We start from the raw sequence: 17,625 nt of genomic DNA, 5'->3' as shown, positions 1-17,625 counted from the left end.
GGACGGAGCCGCTTTGTGAAAGGAGCCAGTTAGCACCCTGAATTTGCACTGTTGGCCCCTTACCCCGCTTCCCCTCGTTATCAGAGGAATATTGTCCTGTTTCAAATGTTATTTTCCTACTTAAGTTTCTGTTAATATACATTACTCCTCTTTCATTTCCCTACTTTAGTTGTATTTCCCAAATATTTGTTAATTTTCTGCTTTATTCTTCATTGTATTTCCCGAATATTTGTTAATTTTCTGCTTTATTCTTCATTAAGTATGCGTCCATATTGTATTAGTGCGCAAAAGTAGTCTTCTCAATTGTTCAGTATTCGGATTTGTCATATTGAACGGAAACCTTGTTCCTTTATCTTATCACTGTGAGAGAGGAGTTGCGTTCCATATTAACTTTAGGAGAATTAAGTATAAGTATAGTGAATGGATATGTGGCAAAAAACACAAACCAACTTATGCTTGGTGGTCACTAAAGAGCACGAATATCTAAAAGTCAGACCAGGAGTGCTGCACGGGGGTGGGTCATACATAGGAAGCAGGCGCGTTAGCGATGTGGGTATAGGTAGGAGGATGGGACATTTTATATATCATAAACAGTTTAAACCAAAAAACGAAAAATGTTCGTAAAAGTGTAACTGTTCGTAAAATTTTGATGAACACATTTGTGGGTTATCACGTTTCACTTCCGTACATTATTCAGATCTAAATTCCGATAAGATCCCGATATATTATGATTTCTTGTACAATCATATTGTGAAGTCACTATCTATCCGTAGATTTTACAAATTTACACCCCCTAATATAGGATAGCACGAAGCCCCAAAGAGGTGATACATTCTTTGGCACTGAGAGTTGCTAGGATCAATAGACACCTTTCTCTCTGTATTGCATTACACACTTCCTAGGTTATTTACTAAGACAGTGAGTTTGAAACACTGACACATCATGCTCTATTATCATTTTAACTAACATACAATGACAGCGACCTTTCATACGAGTATAATCGAAGATAAATCTTCATTTTTCTCCTTAATTAACCATCGTGCAATGATGACCTTTATTACGGTACCTTTTTTTCTTTGTCTGGTGCTTAAATATCGTATAAATCACAAAATTTGCTCTATATTTTGAAATTTTAAGGGGCTACCCGTGAAACGTCCTATTCAAGTTTAGAGAAACCGTGTAGATGTACAACACACTGTCAACTTCATATTTAAAAAAGCGAGTGAACTTCATAGTACACGTTCCAGATAACTGCGCATCAGTAAGTAGCTGACCGCTTTAAAAGATACGTATAGTAGAGTAGAACAGAACAGAGTTTACTACGGTCGGGTTAGGTTAGAAAAGTTTAGAGCCCTTTTTATTCAAATTAAGTATGCATAAGGATACCAACTGAAGTGGGCATTGTAAAGTTCACCCAAATAAACTAACTTCACTTTTTGTGCCGCAGAAAATTCCCTAAAATATTCTTCACTCTTATTTCAGTGTCGATTTGCAATACAGCATCATGAAGATGGTAATTTTACGGTTAAAATGAGTGCATGTATATGAAGGAGGAACACCTAAGATGAGTGATTCCATTTCAGATCGTCCAGGGTGATCCACACGACTGTCTCAGATTTAGTTTATTTTTTAAAATAAGAAAGTACATACAAAATTATTAGACCCGTATTTTTTCTTTTTGCTGAAGAAATTTTTTCTTCGATATACAGCCTTCCAAAATGGCTGCCCTCCTTTCGGATTTCTCGAAATACTGAAAAACATGTCAAATTAAAAATTTTATTGTAGAGAAACGAATGTACTTAGTAACATAATCGCAATAGCAGGAAGAGTATAAAGTTGTATGTTTCGGTGGAGGGCCAAAATTCGTATATTGGTCCAATATTAATCGCACAATTCACTCGCAATGTTGCCAACTTTGGTGAAATTTTTGCTAACTTCAAACATTTTTTTTTTCTATCTTCACGAGCAATATCAACCATCTGCTTCTAGCATCGAAATCTGCTCCATAAGGTCTCTTGAAAATGTAAAGGACTTACGTTTCTGATTATTACATCCGACGTTATAGCATGATAAAAAGCTAAAAATTTCATTAAGACGCCATTTTCTCGAAAACCCCACCTTTTAAAAATCTGAATTTTTTACATGTATTGGAAAAGCACCTAAGTATTGAACACCCGTTAACCGTTCATGCAGCTGCAGCTCCTAACATTCGCAATTAATTATTGAAATTTCGATTTTTGTACTTGCAATGTAAATATTTCCTATGGACATTTAGATCCTATACACAAGGCGAATTGAAAGAGAGTATGAAAATTTTGAGAGATGAATCCTGACATCAAATCCAATGGAAAAGTTCCGATAAACATGAGTCGAATTCCGCTTCGTTTTCGAGTTACAGGGTTTCCAACTCGGGGCCCAAAATCGGCCCGGGGCAATAGAAAATAAAATGTATATTTCCCGTTAAATCAGAAACTGTGTGTTAAAGCTTTGATAAAGCTCAGAAAGTTGATTTGTATCAAAATGATTTTTACGTGCGTTGCAATTCGGTTGGCAGTGTTGCCAACTTGGTAGAACTTTTATTTGTTTCCAAATGACACTACGTGGATTTTATTTGGTATTTATTAATGATTGTAAACATCACATGAAGCACAATTTTCCCCACGTCACCACAGTTTTCGAAAACTTACATTTATTTCATTAAAAGGTTTTATCTCGTGCGTTATTGATAGTTTGTGTGATTCGGTGTCGTGAACATCGTCCTAGTGTTCTCTGGAACCATAAAAATTGTTTTCACTGGTAGCATGACATCGTAGTGCACTAGTTAAATGTTTGTGTGAATAACGATGGGGAAGTCCTATTATAGTAAGAACCGTATTAAATGTGTTGATTATGCTAAAAGCCACAAGAGGATTGTGCACAGAAAGAATTCTAGACAAAAAATTTATCTTGCGGTAAAATATATGAATTGCGTACAGCGTGTCTGCCCAAACGTACTATTAGGGGAGGATGATTATTTGTGTCCTGTACACTAGGCGATTTGAAAGGCAGTATGAAAAGTTTTGAGAAGTGAATCCTTCACCGTATTCTAGGTTTCACCGATAGTGGCCGTTTTAATGGCGACACATTCATGTTTAGCATGTTAACTGTCTGGTTAATGGTTTCCAAATCTAGATTCAGAGGAACAAATTTTTTATCTTGTTGGTGCATAATTTCATATTTACAACTTCTTCCGTGGTCACCAATATCGCATATATTCACGTTGTTCATGGTAAATATTCAAAGCACCCTGTACACAAATAATCATCCTCTCCTAATACTACGTTTTGGCAGACGCGCCGTACGCAATACATATATTTTACCGTAAGATAAAATTTTTGTCAAGGAATTCTTTCTGTACACAATCCTCTTATACCTTTCAGAATAATCAACACATTTAATATGGTCCTTACTGAAATAGAACTTCTCCATTGTTATTCACACAAAAACTGTAACTAATGCACTACAATGTCATGTACCAGTGAAAACAATTTTCAAGGTTCCAGTGAACACTAGGATGATGTTCACGACACCGAATCACGTAATAAAATGTTTCGTGGTTGCAGCAGAACTTCTTGAACAAGTTCGAACTTAATGCGTGGAGTTGCGAGAGGTTTTGCAATAAAAAAAAATTAATTTTCTTTTTCTTCTTCTTCTTCTTCTTATTATTATTATTATGACAACTTACACAGACGTAGTTTTTATTCGAGGGGGGCGCGGTGGCTCAGTGGTAGAGCGTTCACCTCTGATGCTTGGGGTCCCGGGTTCGATCCCAGCCCCCGCCACGTGAACTTTGTGGTGGACAAACACCGTGCTCGTGGGTTTTCTCGGGGTTCTCCCGTTTCCTCCCACTTTCTTCATTCCACCATTTCACTCATCTCTCATTATCACCGTCTCCTTTAGCCTAACCGGCATGACCGTGGGACGTAAAACTTAAAGATTTCATTTTTGTAGTTTTTATTCGACATTTTGGTTTTACTAATGATGGCAAACATCAGGTGAAATTCACACTTAATATTGATAACTATTAATAACGCACGAGATAAAACCTTTTAATGAAATATATGTAAGTTTTCGAAAACTGGTGATCTGGGGAAAATTGTGCTTCATGTGATGTTTACAATCATTAATAAATATCAAATAAAATCCACGTAGTGTCATTTGGAAACAAATAAAAGTTCTAACAAGTTGGCAACACTGCCAGCCGAACTGCAACGCACGCAAAAATCATATTGATACAAATCAATTTTCTGAACTTTATCAAAGCTTTAACACACAGTTTCTGATTTAAAGCGAAATATACATTTTATTTTCTATTCCCCGGGCCGATTTTGGGTTCCGAGTTGGAAACCCTGTAACTCGAAAACGAAGCGGAATTCGACTCATGTTTATAGGAACTTTTCTACTGGATTTGATATCAGGATTCATCTCTCAAAATATGGCCGCGGTGGCTCAGTGGTAGAGCGTTCGCCTCTGGTGCTTGGGGTCCCGGGTTCGATCCCGGCCCCCGCCAAGTGAACTTCGTGGTGGACAAACGCCGTGTGCGTGGGTTTTCTCGGGGTTCTCCCGTTTCCTCCCACGTTCTTCATTCCACCATTTCATTCATTACTCATCGTCACCGTCTCCTTTAGCCTAACCGGCATAATCGTGGGACGTAAAGCTCAAAAATTTCATTTCATTTTCATCTCTCAAAATTTTCATACTCCCTTTCAATTCGCCTTGTGTATAGGATCTAAATGTCCATAGGAAATATTTACTTTCAAGTACAAAAATCGAAATTTCAATAATTAATTGCGAATGTTAGGGGCTGCAGCTGCATGAACGGTTAACGGATATTAAATACTTAGGTGCTTTTCCAATACATGTAAAAAATTCAGATTTTTAAAAGGTAGGGTTTTCGAGAAAATGGCGTCTTAATGAAATTTTCAGCTTTTCATCATGCTATAACGTGGGATGTAATAATCAGAAACGTAAGTCCTTTACATTTTCAAGAGGCCTTATGGAGTAGATTTCGATGCTAGAAGCAGATGGTTGATATTGCTCGTGAGGACAGAAAAAAAATGTTTGAAGTTAGCAAAAATTTCATCAAAGTTGGCAACATTGCGAGTGAATTGTGCGATTCCTATTGGACCAATATACGAATTTTGGCCCTCCACCGAAACATACAACTTTATACTCTTCCTGCTATTGCGATTATGTTACTAAGTACACTCGTTTCTCTACAATAACATTTTTAATTTGACATGTTTTTCAGTATTTCGAGCAATCCGAAAGGAGGGCAGCCATTTTGGAAGGCTGTATATCGAAGAAAAAATTTTTTTCAGCAGAAAGAAAAAATATGGGTCTAATAATATTGCATGTAGATCCCATATATAAAAAAATAAATGAAATCTGAGACTATGATGGGGACCAATTGTGGTTTGTCTGGACGATTTGAAATGGAATCGGTCAGATATTAATTTCCACTGTCTGGTCATTTCTGCACAATGTAGAAAACCAGTATTTTATGTTTTACAAGTGTAATATTAAGGATTACAAGGGCTTTAATAGGGTTAAAGTCAGTGAGTGCGATGTCAAGTAATCGTTGTAGTTTTCGTTTATACACATACCATCTTCCTACGGGCACTTTCTCCCCTGCTGCACTCCTAGCCTAAATCGTTAGATAGCATTATCACTTTTAGTGGCAACCTAGCATAAATTTGTGTTTGTTTGCACAATCGTTTTTATGGCGTACGTCATGATGGTATTTATAGCCATCTCCATAGCAGAACATAAAATTTGCCGCGCCTGTGCAGAAAAATTGCCAGGGAAAAAATATAGCTAACAGAAAAGTGTAAAAACATGCCTGCTATGTGTAGATCTCTTAAATCCACGGACGACTCGCATAAATATATTTTGAACTGTTTTTTATGTCGCGTAAAACTATTATTATTATTATTATTATTATTATTATTATTATTATTATTATTATTATTATTATTATTATTATTATTATTATTATTATTATTATTATTATTTTAACAATCACAAGTGTTTCTTAATGAACAAACTCCATGGCTCTGGATAAGTAGAGTAACAAATAAAACACAGTTCTGACCAGAGCAGAATGAAATATATTAAAAACTATACTTACAATGTGTTACAGTTTCAAGGACCTAACGTCCTCTTCATCAGACACTCTGTCTGTTTGACGAAATGTTGCATAACTAATAGGATACTATCTTTTTCAGTTGAAATACTGTATATTGTATTTCGTGTTTTATCAACCCTTAAAATGATAAGCCTTTTTGTGTAACACAAAATGATCAGGTGAGTCCTTTGGACTCAACTTGTTTTTCTTCACTATTTTGAATTTTAGGCATATTTTTACCTAATAAACCTTCCACATGCATCAGGGCTGCTTGTTTATTCGTCGATGATAGTAAACAAGGGATCATATATTGAAGGCGGCATCTATAATGCTTTATAGTAAACTACTGAAATTGATTTATTTAACGAGATGAGTCCAATGGACTCACCTTATCATTTTAAGGGAGAGCAACAGAAGTAGGTATTAGCTCTTCGTACTCAAACAACGAAGCGTAAGAAGAAAATTGATTCCTTGCTCATGGACATCTTAAAACTCTGGAAAATTGTGTGATCAGATTATTAAATAACAAATTTGCAAAACAAAAAAATAGAAAGGATAATATTAATCATAGTATTGAATAATGAGGTTTGTTTTGTAGAAGTTACATTGAAACTGGGATTATTGAACAACTTAATTTTTAATCCCACACATGCTATTAAATGTGTGTTACTACTCTTAGAAAATGAAAGACAGTGAATACTACAAGCATATGCTACATTTAAAGAAATATTTACTTTTGCAGATTCTCGAAACATGTTCGTTGCCATTAGTAGCAGTTTTCACTTTTTGGGACCACATCAAAGCACAATACTTAGAATCACTCCACAGTTATACAAAATAATCCTAAAACCTAGAATTATGTTGAATTCACTAAATTAATTGTATATATACGTACACTCGTACACCCCTAAACACACCACTTCACTCGTATATTACACTGCAAAACAATGGAAAAAGTAGAAGTTGTTTCATATTACTCGCTTTTTAATCAATATTCCTTACTATTAGAAAGAAGAAAAGACATTTTAGGAACTGTCAGTTTTTGTGTAATTAAAGAATAACTTGCAAAAAATTTCTTTTTTTGCGAAATGTTCTCTCAATTAGTTTCAAAGAGACTGATTAACATATCGAGCCTTTGTAAGAAGAAGTGAAAGTATGCTGGAATTGTTGTGCTCCAATAGGTTAATTTTTGGGTTATTTTCGGTGGCAATTAAAATCCAATTCCTGTTTAGCTTTCTCAATTCCATGGGAAGACAACTAATACGTACTCACGCAACAGTAAATATTATATGGCACCATTTTTCCATGAACCAGTAATACATACAAAAACTTTACATTTCCAAATGAAACTATATACCTTAATAAGTTACTTCAAAAAAGTGGGGGGGGCAACTGCCCCCCTTTGCCCTCCCCTAATTGCCGCCCATGCTGTCCATATATAATATGAGTACATAGACCAAATTATTTTAACGAAAAAAAAACCTGGTTTAAACCCAAAAAGAACGTTTTTTTTTTTTTAAATAAAAACCATGGTTTTTGCCAACCCTGATTGGTGGAATGAAAATCTGCCAAGAAAATGGGGAACCCTGAGAAAACTCATTGGATACATTGTCCACCTCAAACTCATATGGTCTGTGGTATCGAAGCAGGGACCCATAGCATTAGATATGAACACTGTGTCCGTATTGTAACAGCGGAGTTACTCTTAGAATTTGTAGAATGTTTTTGTAATTTCGTCCTCATTCTTCAAAGACATTCTTGTCAGATGCCATCAGCTACAGCAACAGGGTTGTGTCATCGTTGTCTGCTGAGTGCCGGATCGTCAGCATTCGGGGAAACGAACGTGCTGACACAGCTGACAAGCATGCCACCTTGCGAGGGTTGCATTGGACCACAGTCTTCCTGGCTCCGATCTCTATGGTTTTTCTATATCTTGATGCGCTCCCATTGGCAAGCAGATTGAGACCAGACAAATGAAAATAAACTTCACGCAGTTAAGTCACGCCTTGGAAAATGGCACACATCCTTTCCCTCTTCTCGTTGAGTTGAGGTGCTCCTTACGCTTTACGTATCGGAGACTCTCATCTGACGCATAGTTATTTGTTGCGTGGTTTGAATCATCCGTATTTTGAGGAAGGTATTGTCCCACTGAGTATTCGGCACATTCTTGTCGATTGTCCTGAATACTCAGAGCTCAGGCAGCGTCACGGACTTTCACTTACACTTTTGATCGTCCATTGAGCAATGATATTGCTATTGTTGAGCGTTTTGTGCACGCTTCTAACATTACTCACGTTCTCGGAGTTTTCTTTACGTACCCTTTTCCTCGTATATTGTGCTACTGCTGAATTTTTATATTTTATTCGGACTTTTTATTGTTTTTTCACTATTTATTTTTGTTAGTTATATATTTTCTCTATTGTGACCATTATTAGTATTTATTGTTATTATTTTTACTATTTTTTGTGTTGTTCTATCGCACAATTTGTTGTTTTATATTTAGTATTTGTTGTTCATATATTTCTCTCAACTTTTATTTTTTACTTCTATTTTCAGTAGTATTTTGATAACTTGATTTTTTTCCTTTCATTTTCGGCATGTGTGTTTATATCGTGACGGGGACAAATAGCCTCGTTGCCAACGTCCCAATTAAACCCCAATCAGTCAATGGTTTGAGATATGAAGAAATTTTACCTTGAAGTTCACACAGTTTGTGGGATTTTTGCTCTTATTTTTCAAACTTTTTTTTTTCTTGTTTTAAAAGCACTTGATTTAAACCACCTTGGTTTAAATCAGCTAACCCTCCATTTAGGGTTCTTAAGGTAAGATATGTGAAGAACTAACATTAATATTTCAGAAATTATTATGATTGAAATGTTTATTTCAGATGCTGGATGAGAATAGCCATTTAATTCAAACTATTCAGGATTATCAGAACAAAGGGAAAGTGCAAGAATGTATGCAGTAAGTATCTTCAATAATACTTTCTATTGGTATACTCAGCTCATAGATTAAGATAAGATTTTTCCTCGATGAGCTCAGTATATGGTAGATAATTTTGTATTTTGCACATTTATCATTATTGGAGAGTCACTTGTCGCATCCAGCTTAGTATCGTCCATAATCTGTAACTCGTTTCGACATATTTTCCCTCTTTATTATCTTCTTCCTCTCCCTCGTTTAGAATTACCACATCCGTAATACGGCTATTTCTTTCCAAATAGTGTAGTCTTATTTTGTATTACGAAGTAGTAGTATTGACAAAGGCATCAGTGCATACAGAAACTGTTTGACTAAACTACAACTGCTTCGTAATACAAGATAAGACTGTTCTTATTTGAATGTTCAAGTTAGTTTCTTTCCCCCTTGTTCGTCCTTCATTAGAATTCTCAATGACAGGGACACAACCGAACTCATCTAATCTGGATTAAACTTGGCATGGTGGTAGACTTTAGCCTTGCTATACTAGCTTGTTGAGATTTTATGATGTGCAAACCTTCAATCCCTAAGTTATACGTAAAATCAAAATCAAATGAAGAACTATTTTTTACGACTATGCGTTTGTTTTACTAGTAATTATCGTCAGTATTTTTAAAATTGCACAAATGATAGTCCTTTAAAGAATAGTATTGTCCGTTTTCTACAGCTTGGCGTTGTGTTTTGACACAAGACCTGGCTAGCGAATCGTAGAAGTCCTTCCCCTTCTTTCCTCTTACCGCGATGGTAACAGGGGCACTAACTCATCAACTTTAGCACTAGTAGGGTTTGGTATTTGCCAGGAACGGCTTTAGGATTTCTATGCATGTTATTAAATCAAGTAACTGCAACATAATATTATTTAGTTTATGAAATAGGAACGGGGAACTTTAGTGCCGTGGCCCGTACCTTTTATTCCATTGTCTTTTTTACATGGAGTTCCTGAACTTCCTATGATCGTGTCTGCCACATTCTTCCGAATCTTTTATCTAGAAATTGATTAATGATAGTTAAGTTTTGGTAGGTAATAAGAAGGACTAGTTCTAATTTTGCTGGGATAAATACATTGGCATTGTAAGGTTAGTAATGTTATCTATAATAAATATTTTACTATCTCAAAAATTATATAATATATTTGATAAATACAAATTCAGAACGACTCAAACACTTCAAATCAATATTTGAAAGAAAGAAAAAACCGTAAAAATGACTTTATTGCCAAAGAAATGGCAGCACTGGAAGTTCATGAGGTGACATCCTAATGTCAAAATAAAGGTACTGTTGAAACAACAAGGAGTTTAAAAGTTACTGTGATAGGGGATAATATGAGGGCAATAGAAAGAAATGAGAGGTTTTATTAACGCCTGCAGGAACATGGGCTTAGAAGTAAGTGCAGAGAAAACTAAATACATGGAAATTCGCCGTGACTATAATACTGCGGCCAAAAGCATACCCACGAAGAAATTAAATATCTTTTGAAAGCAGGGAACTCGTGTTATTGTTCAGTCCAAAATAATTTGTGTTAACGTATCCTGTCGAAGAATTTAAAGCTTTAATTACATAGAATTATAATTATGCCTGTTGTTCTATATAGTTGCGAAATATGTCGATTACTTTGAAGGAAGAACGTAGACTGAAAGTATTTGAGAATAAAATACTAAGAGAAGTGTTCAGATCCTATAGGGACGAGAATGGTGGAAATTCATAACGCGGTACTACATAATTTATATCGTTTACCTAATGTAGTTAAGTCCAATGAGTCTAGGAGGCTCAGGTAGACATGTCATGTAACCAGAATGGAAGGAAGTAGAAACGCTTTTAAAATTTTAACTGAAAATCCGATCAGGAAAAGACCATTAAAAGGGGCTAGGCGAAGATGAGATGACAAAATGGACGTCGCAGAAATAGGACTACAAAGTAGAAATTGGATTGAGTTTGTCAAGGATAGAAGTCAGTGGAGAATCTTTGGGTTCCTTAAGGCATAAAATTAGTTATGTGAGAAAAGACTCGAAAAATAGTAAAAAAAGCAATATGCAGTTTGTCGCAGTATTTGCTTGACAGCAAAATAAAAGTTAATACGATAGCTTAAAAAAATTCACAGTTGGGCGAAGCTTAAGATCAAAAGAAATGCTTAGAAATTATTACTCATTGAATAAACAGTCTACCTTAAATTGGATACCAGCAACGGAAACATAACATGAATTACTATCATCAATCTTTTAAAAAGTCACCAAAAAATCTCGTTAACTTGTTTAGTTTCTTACACACCAAAATTGTACCAGTTTAGTTTGTGACTTAATAATTCCCGTATCTGTCACAGTCATTGATGAGTTGTGGATGACATCCTTGATATTGTGCTTCCCATTCCCTCAATACCATGTGATATCCACAACCACTTGTCGCATAGATCCATAACGTGGACAGTCAGTTATCTGAAAATATGACATTTGATTGTCCTTCTTGGTCCGAATCACAGTGTTCCCTAAATCATTTTAATCCGGCACAACTGTGGCGGGGGATAATGGAACATACTTTTCACTGGTTTTCGGCCATCCACCACCTACTAACCCTTACGCAGATCTTTACCGTATACTGTTAACATGAAAAATATTTTTATATTTAGCACAAAGGAGCATTTGCGTTAGTTTCATACGTGCTCAGAATAGAAGAGCGATTGGTGTTGATACCAAGGTCAAACGTCCAACTCTTCTGAAGGCCAGACATGAGTGCTCCCAAAATAAAATGTACTTTTTGTTCTCATAACAGTTTAATAAAATGATTCTGTTTATGCTTTGGATTTTTTTTTTTTTTTTCAGCGGGGTAGGGCTCTGTTGCCTTCTCATTTTCCCATTTTCTGATATTTTCCTTTGTTTTTTATAATTTCTGAAACTGCACATTTTCGCAGCAAGTAGTTTTAGTATTTTCTTACTATAAATTGATTTTTATTGTGTGTAAATATTGTTTGCAGGCCTCTGAAGAGAACTTGACTCTTCAAGAGATTGGCCGTTTAACACTGTTTTTTTGTTCGGGGACTTCCAAAGAAAGAAGTCGTGCACTTGAAATGTTGACCTCTCGTCCCCGCTTTCGCTGCTTCAGACTTTTTACAGTAATCATTAGAGGAGAGTAAAGAACTTAGTTGAGGTCTAACATTCGGTCTTGGCATACATACTGATACACCATCAACTATCGTTGTAAGAAATAAAAGTTAAAGCTTTTCAAAGCAATGAAAAGTTTATGGTGCTGAGACCAGTGGTTGAAGTTGAAATTATATGTTAATATAGTAAATTATGTAGTAAATCTTTCTATGTTTATTTAACAAATTTTCTAGTAAAAAGGAAAATATTTAGTTCCTCTGTTGTTTCTTTTCATAGGTATCAACAAATTTTGCATAGGAACTTAGTGTACCTTGCTTCGATTGCAGATGCTAACCAAAATATACAAGCTCTTCTTCCTGTAAGTACTTTTTGATGTCAGAAACTCGCCCTGCACCCACAACTGTCGCTCCTGTGTAGGGCTTTTGGAGTGATATACTAATGTCATAGATAAATTCCGGTTTGGATCATACTTGCGTTTGAAAATAGTTCCAGAGAGAACTGAAATATCTTATAGAATGATGTCCTAAATAGGACGGGCAGTTGTGAGTGTAGGATGAAATTCTGAGTTTTGTACTATGTATCCAAGGGATCAGTTTAGTATCTGTACTTTTTTGATGTGTTTGATTTCACTGGTCAACAAAATTCAACTTCGAACTCTTTTTCCATGAAACAAGGCGTTCCTTGTAGTTTTCGATCAGCTAAAAACGTATTTGAACTTAGTTTTGGATCTGCACTCTCCATTTTAAAAGTAATGCTAGTAATAGTATTAATCTTTCGAAAATAAGTTATTTTAGAAGGAAATTTTGTACGTTCATTTAGAAAGCTTCTTTTCTTCCCTAATGATTCGTGATTTCGAATCATACCACACACATGCCTCACGACACTAAAGTTTCTGGAAGTCCGGCAAAATTCGAGGAATTTCTGAGAAAAGCACGTTGTTTAGCAATGTGGAGGCTCCTGGCGGGGTCGCAATGTAAGATCCTGCACTACATGTATCTAAGCATTATTACATGTTGTGGACTACATTTATGACAAGTTTCATTCAACTATAGTTATTAGTGTGGAGGTAGGAAAATTTTTCGAAATATATTTCGACATTTTGAAATATAAAATATGTCTTTAATAATTCTCTGGTCGTACCGTAGCTATCATAGCTACGGTTCATATGTCATTGCCTTTAGAATAATGGATGTTTTCAAATAATACCAAATGCATGTGTAACAATGCATAAATTCGGGAAATGTTTCCTTAAAAAGCTGTATTTTAATTTGGGTCCCGATACTATTCGAAAGGTTCCCCGAAAATTCTACATATCGTAGATTATATATAAGGTATTATAAAGATATAGTAAGTTTTAAGTTTTTGGAACAAAGAACACGCCTTAGTTCGAGCGGTCCCGGGTTCGATTCCCGGTGGGATCACTCAGTTGAAAAAGTGTAAAAGCTTTTCAGGCCAGCCTCCTCATTCACACCAGGCAAATGCCGGGATGGTACCTGAGGTAATGATCCCAGGCCACTTCCGGTTTTTCCTCTTCAATTCTCTGGGCAGTGTGATAGCCGATGGACGTCATCCCTCATACATGACGGACTGACATTTCTATAGATCCCGAAAGCCCAGAAATATAATACCTAATCTAATCCGGAACAGAGGATAGTTTCAGAGAGAGAGAGAGAGAGAGGAGTGAGGTATGAGTCTGTTTTCATATGACAGTGGTAACCTTAACTGCAAAGTGGGTTGGGTAAAAACACGCATGTACAGTGAAATTAAGAGGATGTAAATATTAGTCGACTGAAACTATTCCGACCACATGTTGGTAACTGTTGTATTCCTAACGGGAGTTTCGGAAGTATATCTTTAAACTGTTGTGAAAAATAAATGAATAAGTTTAAACAAAGATAATTTAAACATAGAAAGGTCTGTTCTCCTGCATTTTATAATATCAGAACACTAACGCTGTTGTAAGAAGTGCTTTGCAAAAGCTATATAAGTGAACATCTAAAATTCACTTTTTAAAAGACGTGATTTTCAAAGGGATAGTACTATTATTAATATTATTTGTAAATTGGAGGGTGTAGGACCAAAACTAAGTTTAGTTTCGTTTTCAGCAGCTCAAACTATAGGGAGCAGCTAATTTCATGTAGAAAAATTTTTCACTTTCATTCAAAAGAGAATGTAAATTTTTAAAACAGATTTATAAAACACGTATAGTGTCACTGTTCATAGGGAGATAGGATTAAATTATTCTTGCAACAGAGACAAGTTTGCGTGAATTAAATTCTTAAAGAACACTAAAATAAATTTATACACTGTATTTGGTTATACAAATCGTGAGAAACATAACTTATTCGATTTGAGAGTTTATTTCCCTGTATTATTAAATGTGCCTGTTATATTATGAACATAATGAAGTGTGCTTAGGAAATTCAAAGAATGAAAAAATCCAATTGAATTGGTAATCGAACCTGAATCTCGGCTTACCATCCCAGTAATACACTACATTAATTGTATTATGCTATGCAGTCTGTCTCCAATTTTTACTCTTGAGGTTGGTATTCAGTTACTCAGATATTTTCTGTTTGAATTTCATTGAATTTTCATCCTTCATGACACGATGTAAGAAAAATATTTCTTATACGATAGATAAGAAAATTAATTGATTTTCAGCCTCATATATAAGCCGAAAATTTCGTTTAATTCTAGCTTCCTGCATAGTATCACATGAATTTTTTTTCCTTTCTGCAGTAAAACAATAAAATATTTTCTAGCAAGGCAGAACTAGTAAGTAAGTAATATGATATTCTAGATAGTCGAATATTATTTTGTATCCTTGTATATTTCATCGAACGTTCGCTTGTTTCACTCTTTTGTCAAGACAGTATCAAAGTACGGGCTCCATAGCGATGTAGCACTAAGTATGTGTTATGAAATTAAGTAGATCCTATGTTTGATTTATTGCTTATCACTATGTGATTTGATTTGCTGTTTGCTATGTCGTTATACACGAGGCCGTCAAAGCGCTAGTAATAAGCAAATTTTCTAACATATTAATTATATTGTTTAGAAATAATTTAGAAGTACTGAATGTTCTAAACATTTTTTTAATTATAGAATCCGCTACAGGAAAACAAAGCAAATGCTGAAATAAAAAAAATCATAAAACGTCCTCCTGAAAAGAAAACTAAAACTACCGTGCTTTTTTTAATGGGAAAAGAATCTCCGCCTCAAAGAGCAGGCTTTTCTGCATCTGCAAATTGAATAGGGGAAGGAGCTTTGGAAAGAAGTCGGCCATTGCCTACATTTAAAGATACCATCGTAAGAACTTGGAGAACCTGAGAAAAATACAGAAAAATTTTAATCAGCATTGTCAGCTTCGAGGCTTAGCATTGAAGCCCAAATTATGATTTTGTTGTTCCTTTTTGAATTGCAGTTATTACGAAAACTGTAAGAAAAAACATTTCAGATTTTTAAAATTAGAATAAGGCGACTGTTGGTGCTGAAATGTGTTCGAGTTCGAATGTGTGTGTATAAAAAAAAAAAAAAAAAAAAAAAGAAGAAATCTTTAAATTTTACGTCCCACGATTATGCCGATTAGACTAAAGAAGACGGTGATGATAAGAAATGAAGGAAACGGTGGAACGAACAAAATGGGGAGGAAACCGGAGAACCCCGAGAAAACCCATGCACACGGTGTTTCTCCACCACAAAGTTCACTTTGGCGCGAGCTGGAATCGAGATGAACTCTGTACCACTGAGTCGCCGCGGCCCGAATGTGTGTGCAAGAAGAATAGCGAAGGTATTATAGAAATTGTCCTGAGGCTACTTGACACCAAGATATTATTATTTACTTAAAGAATGTAAGGAGTCCTTATTTAAATTAAACCTACTTATCTCAATGTTTCTGCTAACTCAGTGGTTTGAATTTCAGTTTCTGAATATTTTGGAAACCAGAACTGCTTCCTTTATTCAATAGATCAAGCCCTATGTTTTGTCTTCTAACAACTTTATTAATCTGTAACATCTTATGGAACAAAGATAATCAAAGGAAATTTGTTAAATGAAAGATTTTATGATCACTAAACGCATAATTTAATGATCATAAAATCACGCTTCCAAAATTTTAAGTGTAAACCCAATTGGAATAAGACCATTAGGAAAATCTAAGCATGATGAGAGAACATTATTAAGATGGATCATGCAGGAATAGGAATATAAAGTAGAAACTAAATTCATTTGGTTGAAGACAGAAGTCAGGGGAGAGCATTTGTAAGTGCAGCATTGAATCTCGGGGTTTCCATAGCCGTAAGTTCGTTAATTACTTAGATGTTACACGTATTAATAAAGAGAGCAATATTACGAATATAAGATAAAGTAGAGACCTTGTTTCATTAAATAAAAAAAAGTCGTAAAGTTTTCCAAAATAATCAAATTGAAATTAAAACCACTGAGTCATCAGGAACAAGGAAACTAGTAAGATTAATTTAAGATCGTAAAATCGTAAAATATATATAAAATGTACCAGTATGTCCAGTTACTTTAGTACAAATGCGCTATAATGACGAAAAACATCTTTACCCCGCTACTTCGAGCTGGAATTTGACAAAACTACTTCTTACCTATATTGTAGGCTGTAAGAAGAACATCAGTATATAACTTCAAATTACTAGTCCCGTCAGTTTCAGGGATCTGATGGATGGCGAGGAAGCATATAACGTTCGCTTCCCATTGAGGGTAGAATTTTCGGAAAACTCTTTTACTTCTAGTTTAGGGTATAAAGAGAATATCTGTACAAAATTTTACTTTCCTAAATTCAGCAGTTTCGGAAATCTGATTTAAAAAACAGAAAATATTTTTATCCCACTTAAAATCGAATTTTGCAAAATCCTGTCTTATCTGGTCTGAAATTCGAGAGCATTTGTACAATGTTTCAAGACCTAGACACAAGAGAGTAAATAAGTGAGGTTCTGTTTTCATATCAGGTAATCTAAAAAGTAGTGAGTCTTGCCCACGAGATGTTGTCAGTGTCCCAAATCTCAGTGTATGTGAGTCGCAGCCGATAAGGACTAAGGCCGTTCCCCAGCTGAAGTTTTATGTCTCAAAAATTGGTGACTTCTTTCAGCGGAGAATCAACATTTGGTTGACAGGAGGCAGAGGGTTGTAGAGTCTGATGGAAGCTATTTTAGTGACGAACAGTAGTGTTCTATGCAGGTTATCATTCTTGTCTTTACAGTGGAAAAATAAACTATTACTTATGGAATGATCATAATTGCATTGCGAGGAAGATCGAAATTTATAAATATAAACGAAGAAATTCAAAACAATAGAAAATGCAGTAGTAAGTGAATAAAACTTCATGTAGTAGAATCATATTTAATTTAGTATTACATCAGT

The 17,625-nt window shown here is 35.1% G+C and overlaps 1 protein-coding gene across 1 annotated transcript in view; it reads left to right on the top strand.

Moving 5' to 3' along the window:
- Positions 1-17,625, top strand: part of LOC145687002 (uncharacterized) — a 32,806-nt gene that overhangs the window by 801 nt on the left and 14,380 nt on the right. Inside the window, exons 2-3 of the mRNA XM_081760554.1 lie at positions 9,054-9,130; positions 12,514-12,595. Coding sequence (XP_081616680.1) covers positions 9,054-9,130; positions 12,514-12,595 — 159 coding nt within the window. The remainder of the gene's footprint in view (positions 1-9,053; positions 9,131-12,513; positions 12,596-17,625) is intronic.

This window comes from Thermobia domestica, chromosome 1, assembly GCF_964235325.1.
Source record: "Thermobia domestica chromosome 1, izTheDome1.hap1.1, whole genome shotgun sequence".
Classification (NCBI taxonomy): domain Eukaryota; kingdom Metazoa; phylum Arthropoda; class Insecta; order Zygentoma; family Lepismatidae; genus Thermobia; species Thermobia domestica.
The sequence above is the reverse complement of the archived record's forward strand: the minus strand, read 5'-3'. Positions and strand labels throughout refer to the sequence as shown.